This window comes from Typha latifolia, chromosome 3 (genome assembly GCF_019914945.1).
Source record: "Typha latifolia isolate L0001 chromosome 3, TyphaL0001v2, whole genome shotgun sequence".
NCBI classification, from domain to species: Eukaryota; Viridiplantae; Streptophyta; class Magnoliopsida; order Poales; family Typhaceae; genus Typha; species Typha latifolia.
The window spans coordinates 6100512-6109634 of NC_133088.1; the positions used below are offsets into that span (position 1 = coordinate 6100512).

A 9123-nucleotide genomic window follows, 5' to 3' on the forward strand; every position below is an offset into this window, starting at 1 on the left:
ATATCAATATTTACTATTTAAAAAAAACTAAAAATTATAAATCATTCAAAAATATATGCGGATAAATGGATATCGATATCTGTATTCCTATTCTAATCCAAAAATTATATCGACTCGGTGGGATTTTTTTTTCAAAAAATCTTATCCCTATCTGGATTGGATAGAAATTTTTTATCCAAATTCAATCCGAATCGGACCGAATAGCGGATCGATTCTGAATTAATGTGACTTGTTTCAACCCTAGTTATTTGATATATGCTTGATCAGTAAGCTGCATAGCCCAGATAGTTCATTTTATGGGGAAATTTGCATATAACACCCTATTTTTACTATTTGTAAATTGAGCCTTATAATTTAGGAAATATATGCAGAAAATATCCTGCCGTTAGATCTGTTAGTTAAATTTAACCTAACCTCTGGGTTAATTTAACTATACTATAAAGATTACAAAAATACTCTCAGTCCAAATCAACTAACCAACTAATACCCAACCCAACCCAAACCAACTAACCAACTAACACCCAACCCCCACTAACCAACTAAATCCAACCCAACCCAACCCAAACTAATAAACCCAACCCAAACCAACTAACCAACTAAACCTAACCCTCCTCCCTCCTCCCTCCTCCTACCTCCTCATTTCCTCCTCCCTTCTTATCATCTTAACCTCCGATCTAACATCCACAAGGTGTTTCGAGGTTTGCTCGAGCGCAAGATCCCCCTGTCGAGGATGCCGGGTGCCCCATCAAGAGTAAGATCTCCTCGGCTACGCCACCGAGATCGGGGGTCAACCTCGAGGATGCAGGCGAGGCTCGAGGACGCCGGTGAGGCTCAAAGACGCCGACGAGGGGCGAGGGTCCCTTGGCGGTAGCTCCACAGGGATCGGGTGTCAACCTCGGGGACGCCGGCAAGGCTTGAGACATCAACGAGGGGCGAGAGTCTAGGACGCGAGCGAGGGTCGTCGCAGCATTCTCCTCCCATGGGTCAACCTTGAGGTCAATCCTCCCATGGGTCAACCTTGAGGTCAATCCTCCCATGGGTCAACCTTGAGGTCAACCTTGGGGTTAATGATCAACCTAAGAACATTTTAGATATTTTATAAATAAAATAATTTTAATTAACGGAAGACGCCAACGAGGGGCGAGAGTCTAGGACGCGAGCGAGGGTCGTCGCAGCATTCTCCTCCCATGGGTCAACCTTGAGGTCAATCCTCCCATGGGTCAACCTTGAGGTCAACCTTGGGGTTAATGATCAACCTAAGAACATTTTAGATATTTTATAAATAAAATAATTTTAATTAACGGAATATTTTCACGGTGTTAGTTGAAATCTAACTCAGGATGTTTTCTGCACATATTTCCTAAATTATAGAGTGTAAATATAAATTTAGTTAAAAAGTTGGGTGTTATATACAAATTTGGGTTTTTATTTTCTGAGTTCGAAATTCGAAACCGAAAAGGAAATTGAATCCCAAACCCAAAGGCGAAAACCAAAATTTTTTTATCTTTTTAAATTTGTTCCTTTTGTTCTCCCTCTGTATTCTCTCTGTATAAACCCAAACAGAGAGGGAGAAGGAGAGAACCCTACTCGAGTCGAGCAATGTCTTCAATGGGGCAGGAGCAGGTTCGTGCATCCCACATCCTGATCAAGCACGAGGGTTCGCGGCGGAAGTCGTCGTGGAAGGATCCGGAGGGCCGCGCCATCGCCGCCACCACAAGGGACTCCGCCGTTGGCCGCCTCCGCGCCTTCCGCAGTGACATCCTCACCGGCCATGCCCGCTTCGACGACGTCGCCGCAAGCCACTCTGACTGCTCATCCGCGAAGCGTGGTGGTGACCTAGGTAGCTCCTTTCCCCCCAACCACATCCTGCGTCGCCAGGGCTAGGATTAGGTGTCGTCAGATCGGATTCTATATTTAGGGCTTGATGAGTGTTAGCATAATATGTGTTCTCATTCATTGCTGGCTGCAAGGATCGGTTCTTTTCCCGATAGAGATGAGGCCCGTAGTTCAAATGACAAAATTTTCGTTTTTGCCTTTGCTGGATAGTATGGCTTGAGGTTTCTCCTAGTGTTTATGTGATGTATTATAAGAAGTAATTTATGGATGAACATGATCTATGATGCAGGAGGCAAATGGGTTAGTATATACTGATCGATAAGAATGAGGAATTTTGTGATTCATTTGTTACATCGTTTTAGTCAAATAGGTTGCAGTGTAGACACGTGATTGACAATGGTATAGTGGTTAGAAATTAAGCTGATGATGGTTCACAGATCGGTAAATGGAGTTTTTTTTTCCTTTTTTCCCCCTCTTTTATTTTTTTTATGCACAAATCCTTTTTAGATAACTGAACCAAATACGGAGCCCATGGGGGGATTTTTTTCGCAAACTGCTGTAAGAAAGTTGCTAGTTTATCCAAACACATGTCTATAGGTGCTGAGGATTCGAACTAACCATTGAAAGTATTTTCTTCTATGAACTGAAGATGGATTTCCATGGAGAGAGAACTTTTACAAGAGGTGTTTGTCTGCAAAATGATGTATTGGTATTTGAATTAAGATTGGAAGGGGGATACAAGTATCTGATAAAGTTGCTAGCTGTCCAATTGCATGCCTGTAGGGGCAGAGATTTGGGCATGCAATAACATCTAGACATGCCTATCTAAGTATATGGTGTGCAGAGATCAACGATTCTTTCAGATACAATCAGTTTTAAGAGATCTAGGATTATGCTTCATCCTCTTTGTTGCTGAATGATTGGATCCTAAATAATGTCTTGAACTTCTCTTGAGATCTAAAAGCAGCAGTGTTAACTGAGAAAGGTATTTAATAGAGGGAAAAGAAGAGAGAGAGAAGAGGAAGTAGAGGAGAGTGGATTGCAACAACAGAGAAGAGGAAAAACCAGCACACAACGTAGGGGATAGAGGGAAGAAATGCATTTGGTGCAATGGATAAAAACTTCCAGGAGATAGTTGGCTTTACGAAGAAAGATTAGGTCCGGATCTCTTATCACAGAGAAAGGAGAAAGATGCTGAGCTTTGTATGACATAGAGGGAAGTTTGAGGAGAGGAAATAAATACTAAATACGATAAGAGGGTTTTATGTCAGTTTCTTTATGCTTGTTATGGTTGCTAATGGGTCTTAATAACAATCCAATTTAAATGGACTGCAATCCCAATTAGTGAAGTACTAGATTTGCTTCCAAGCTAGGCCTCCCACAACTTAGAAGACCGTCTTCTTCTGATTTGAGCAGCTAGCCCAATTGGTCTCAACTTGCATATAGATAAACAGGAGTGGTTGGTCACCCATAATTGTATGTTTGGTTCTTTTCATAATTGCCTATCAATAAATAGGTAATTCTGACGACCCTACACTAAGGGGTTCACTTCTTTACTAACCAGATAACCAAAGACTTAAAATGAGTTTTTGTTGATTATAATTGAGTTTAGGTCATAAGTGACTTGATCTAATCTAATTTGATTGTTAAATGGGGCCAAATTTATATTTATGACTTCAACCTATTTGATCTGTGTATCACCCGAATAAGTCATTTATAAATCAAATAAATCTGTTTATAACCTAAAAAACTCATATTAACCTAAATAACCCATGTAACCCATTTAATCTAACTCGTTTAATAAACATGTCATGTTCGTATATAATACTCCAAACTGTTTATTAAATAAGTCGTGTTCTTGTTCACTTTAATTTGACTAGACCTAATCTGATCAACCCAGCATGATCTGATCTGATTGCCGTCCCTATCCTAGAACTAGGAGTATGTAGATTAAAGCTGTCGGCTAGACTATATTTTAATTAAATAAAGAAAAGATAAGCATCTAACGAAACCACTATAGCTACTTTGCAGTGCAGTAGTAGGATAGTCAATAGAGTTGAACTAGTCATTTCCTTTTTCTTTTTCTTTTTTTCTTTTTTTTGTGTAACTTGAACTCTTCCATGATTCTTCATTTGCATGTATTCCATCTCTGAAGGGTTATTGCATGTATTGCAAAGTTTTAGTTATTTGAAGAGCATATTAGAATGTGCTAGTGCATTGTAAAGCTTCTAATATAAACATATTTTTTGAAACATCCAGAAAAAATCCAACATCCTACTCATCTAATGATGCATTTAAGATCCAGAAGCAATACAGGAATTTAATTGTATGATTTTATGTTCAACCCAAAAGCTCAGTAGTTTCAGCATATTGATCAGAAAAGAGAATGTGAGAGTTCAAAAGAATGTGATTATTTTTGGAGAGGAAATTTATAATTAAAAGGATCGTCCAATTGCAAACTAAGCTTGTTGTAGCAGGTTGTTGTTAGACGTTAGGAAATATTTAGATACAAATTGTTCATTTTATAAGAACCTCAATCATCCTATGGTATGCTGTTATAAGAGAAGCAGGCATACTATCATTCTCTTGCAGTGCGAAGAATGCACTGCACATCATATATGGAACTTTGCAAAGAAACTGGATGCACTTCGTTACTTCAATATGTAGGCTATATGATTTTGTGATGGTCATGAACATATCGTAGCAGAGTACCATCAATTTGTGACATTTCTTTATGGCATATCTTTTAATTCCTTGGCTTACTTGCCAATTATAGGGTGTGAACTTCTTGCAAGAGCCTATAAGTAAAATGAAATGGCTTACATGGTTGAATGCATATATGACTTCTATGTAGGAGTCTCAAGAATATTGTGCTTGGCAGCAGATTCTAGATATTTGTTGTTCAAGATTTGTTGGAAATATATTTGTTAAAAAATTTCATGCATATAATTTTAACTTGTTGGATAAAGGCATTTGTTCGAAATCATACATTGGTTTGTAACCATTATGTAAGATACAGTGAGCTTAATTTCATAACCCAAAGATTGTAAATATCTTTATTTATCTTCAACTCTTAAAATTTGTGTTGTAGCATAGGCAATTAGAAGTTTACCCTCACAACTACGACAATTTCAAATATTCAGTTGCACCATAGTTTGGGGCTTTAATTGGAGATATTTCTCTTGCGCTAATTTGTCTATTGCATGCTGTCTTGTAAACTCTTCTCTCCTAACAAGAATTTTGGAAGAATGTAATTACTTATTATACTGATCAGGACTTAGACTATCATTGGTTCAGTGGTTATGGTCCATCATATGCCCCTTTTGTCAACATTATGAAATCTTCATAATTTCTATCGGGACATTTTTTTCAACAAGCTACTGAAGAAATATAACCCGACAACAGGAATACATGTGTAATTGAAGCTTTCTTAGCTTAATGGTTTATGGATTGCAGAATCAGTTGTCATCATTTAAAGAATGATTTCAAGAGAAATAGAAGGATTAATTGATCCAAATATCCCCAAACATCTCATATGGACTGTTAAAGAGGCCTAGCAATGAACATGAGATGGCTTTCTGAATGTTATGGTACATAAAAATGTAAAGATGCCTTAGTCTGTGCCAATTCAAATTAGTAGGAATTTTAGCTTGCAGCAGACTAGAGGTTAACAAAATTGTTCAAAATTATGTATTTTTCTTAGAATCACAGGTTTTAAGAGAATTTGATAGATCAACTTGAAGTGCAAACTTTAATTTAACTGAACTGCAATCAACTTCCTAGATTCACCAAGTAATAAGATGGCATTACACGGTAGCGCTGTTGCAAGGCAAATATTTGCTGCAGCATTTTGTTCTAGGAATTTCATGAATTTGTTATTTTGAGAGATGATTCTCTTGTATTTATTCTGTGTCCTTGTGAGTTAATTGATATATAACTTGTCTGGCCACATGATTGTTGTTAGCCATGCATGCTTTTCTCTTTTCCTTTCTCCTTTTCTTTTGTTGTACAAGGCATGCTTTAGTATGACTGTTCTGATCCATGCACTGTGTAAACTGCTGCAGGTCGTTTTGGACGGGGGCAGATGCAGAAGCCCTTTGAAGAAGTGGCCTTTGCCCTCAAAATTGGTGATATAAGTGATATCGTGGACACAGACAGCGGAGTCCACATCATCCTGCGAACGGGTTAGTTGCATATTATCCTGGGAGCTGGACAGTGCATGAGCTAGACGTTCGTTCATGAACCTATTGCCTTAATTATGTAATCTCATCGTTCATTTATGCAAGCCATGCCATTATTATGACTGACTTGGCCCAAATAAACTTGTACTACTAGATCATAACTGATGCTTAGTTTGAGATTATGTTTGTGGGTAAGCATCGACTACTTATTGGACTTATCATTTCCAAAATGGTATCTGATATAATCTTACTTGTGTCATCTCTTGTTATTGCCGAGGGAAACTGTTACTAAATCTATCGGCTGATAGTGCATTAATTCTTTTAGCCTATATAAAGTTGGAAGATATCCAATCTACTTATCTTGGTTGGTTATGGTATGAATGAAGTCCTTATATATAGGAAACTGCACAAAGTCCTGAAACCAGAATAGAGAATCTGCTGCCTATCCTGTAGGTCAGTAGGAGGTTTGCTTGCTGAGGTGAGGATTCTTCTTCTGAATTCAGGACCGGTTTGTGCTGAATGTTGTATAATTTCCTGTTGTCTGATGATGGCCTGGTAATCTTAGTATATGCAAAGTTACGACATGAGCACGGTATCGCCGGCCAGGTACTTTGTCTGTTATGGCTTACTTAAGTCGCACAATTCATGCATATATTTTAATTTCCAAGTATAAGGTAAATAGGTCTCTTGATGGCAAGCCTTATAAGGGCAATAGTAGTGCACTCCAAGGACTGGAGTCCCTCATCATTCTTCTGGTTCTCCATATTATCAAAGCGACTAGGCTTATTCCATTCAAGCACTTTAAACTTAAGCACAACAAAGATGAGCTGCAACTGCCTTCATCAAATTAGAACACCTAAGAGGATGAGCATCAAAAGTCCTATAGATGAGAATGAAGAGGATAAATACCTCAAAGAAATTGATCATTGATCGGAAGTGCTGGATGTTGAGAATTGAATCATGTAACATTGAAGACTCGTTACCGAATTGGCATCCGGATTATCTAGAAAGCTAGACCATGTTTGGTTTGAGGCTAAGCCCCAAATTTAATTAGTTGGTCTTATTAGAGTGAACTTAGTTAGATATAAAAAAAGATAAACAAATGTTTAAATACTGAACCAAGATAAGGATCCTTGAACGTTTAGGGGGTTATTTGAACTCAAAGCAAACAAGGCGTAAGTGTTTTGAGAACCTTTCAATTCTGCCATTGTTGCCAACAAAGATGTTCTACCTCTTGAACAAGGGATACCATATAAGGAGAACATATAAGAATTGGGTCTTAAGCCCACAAGGCATCCAATGGAAGAGAGTCATTTGGCAATCATGAAAAGGTTAAGACCGCAATATGTTTCCCTTGCTATGTCATCGGCACTAGTAGAAAGTGGTCTACCAGTTGATGAACCAGACATTCGGAATCAAATATTACCTAATACTCTACCTCATAATCCTTTATCTGAAGTGAAAACAAAAGGACGAGAGGATTCAATGACTCTCATTCATGATACAACCACAAATGCGGTGCAAAATGAACTAAGAAATACTCAAATCCAAGTTGTTGAACGTTGAAGGTAAAATCGATTGAGTCTTTAATTAATCAGCATAATTCATAGGGCCACAATTCAAGCTAAAGAATATACTTTCGAAGAACAAGTGCTGCTAGCTACCTCTTGTCTAGTTCGACAAACCTCTCAAGTGACAAATGGATGATTGCATCCACCGTGAAGTAGATGGCTCCTAGAGAACATACAAAAGATCCTACTTATCATGACCTAGTGGAATTCCCCAAAGATTATCCTATCAGAGACCAAAATTTGGACAATTCGATAGCAAGCCTCTAATGTTTAAGACTTCTAACATGGTGAATTCAATCGCTCCAGAGATTCCCACATCTCATAAGCCTCTAGGGCTACCAAAATAACCAAGCTGGCTAAGAGTTTAGGTTGCTAAAGCTCGATCAAGCTCGAATTGAAGGTGAGTTGGTTCAAGCTTGATCTATATAGTATGTTTGAAACTAATTTCGAGTCGAGCTTGATCATGAGTTGTTTCAATCAGGCTCAAAATTAATAATATAGTATTTAATATTATATAACATAAAATATGTATGACTAATATGAACCTTAAATTAAATATTGAAAGGCTCATAATATCATTATATTAGTTCTTATACTTCCACCGTTAGATTAGACCTTATTTCAGGCTTGATTCAAGCCTGAATATAGCTTGATTCAATTTAACTTTAATCAGGTCGAGTTATAATAATGCAAACACAAATATAACCGATTTTTTAAATGGGTCAGAATTTCTAGACATGAATAAGACATGTTTATTAAACAGGTTACTCAGGTTATCGAATAGCACAAGTTCTATAAGTAAGTTATCGAATTATAAATGAGTTTATTTCGATTGTAAATGTATTTTTTTTAATCATAAATGAGTTTCTTTCTGTGTTATAAACAGGTCAGTAAGCCGAGTTATAAACAAATTAATTGGGTTGAGGTAACAAATATAAACACAACCTATTCACCAATTGGGTAGATGAATTGACTCTTTATGTTCCAAACCTAATTAGACTAAATCCAAATCTATTTAAAAGTCAGATTACTATATTAAATTATCAGGTCGAGTTAATCTTGGCCACCCCTAGTGAGGGTTTAGCCCTTCCTAATATTTATAGCATCTCAACGAAAAATCTACCAAAGAGACTAACCCTTCTCAGTGCTCTAGTAAAAAGGTCAATTAAATATCAACCCCAATATAAACAAGCAAAAATTGAACTACTCGACCAATAGAACTCAACTATTAGACTATAATAGCTAATACGACTTTTTAAGTCTAAAAACAAATCAGTAAAGAAAGGTTTATTTTTTAATAAGTATTAAATTAAGGAATTTCTCAAAAACATTAAAAAAAAAACAGAATTATTTTAACCCATGTATAGTCACAATCATTCCTCGCTTTGCATTTAATTCGCGTTAAACATAACCCCATATCTATCTTCGGGTTGGCAAAACTGAAGGTACATAACATTATCTTTAGGCAGCGAGCACATTGTAAGCTATGATACTCTGTTTATATGGATTTGAAATTTTCTACTTAGTAACAGTCC

At 37.1% G+C, this 9123-nt stretch overlaps 1 protein-coding gene across 1 annotated transcript; it reads left to right on the plus strand.

Annotated features, from left to right (window-relative positions):
* The first annotated feature begins 1427 nt into the window (after positions 1-1427).
* Positions 1428-6276, plus strand: LOC140785189 (peptidyl-prolyl cis-trans isomerase Pin1-like). Its single transcript, XM_073132957.1, has 2 exons — positions 1428-1840; positions 5901-6276. The coding sequence occupies exons 1-2, from the start codon at positions 1600-1602 to the stop codon at positions 6023-6025; spliced, it is 366 nt and encodes a 121-aa protein (XP_072989058.1). The 5' UTR covers positions 1428-1599; the 3' UTR covers positions 6026-6276.
* The last annotated feature ends 2847 nt before the right edge of the window (positions 6277-9123 follow it).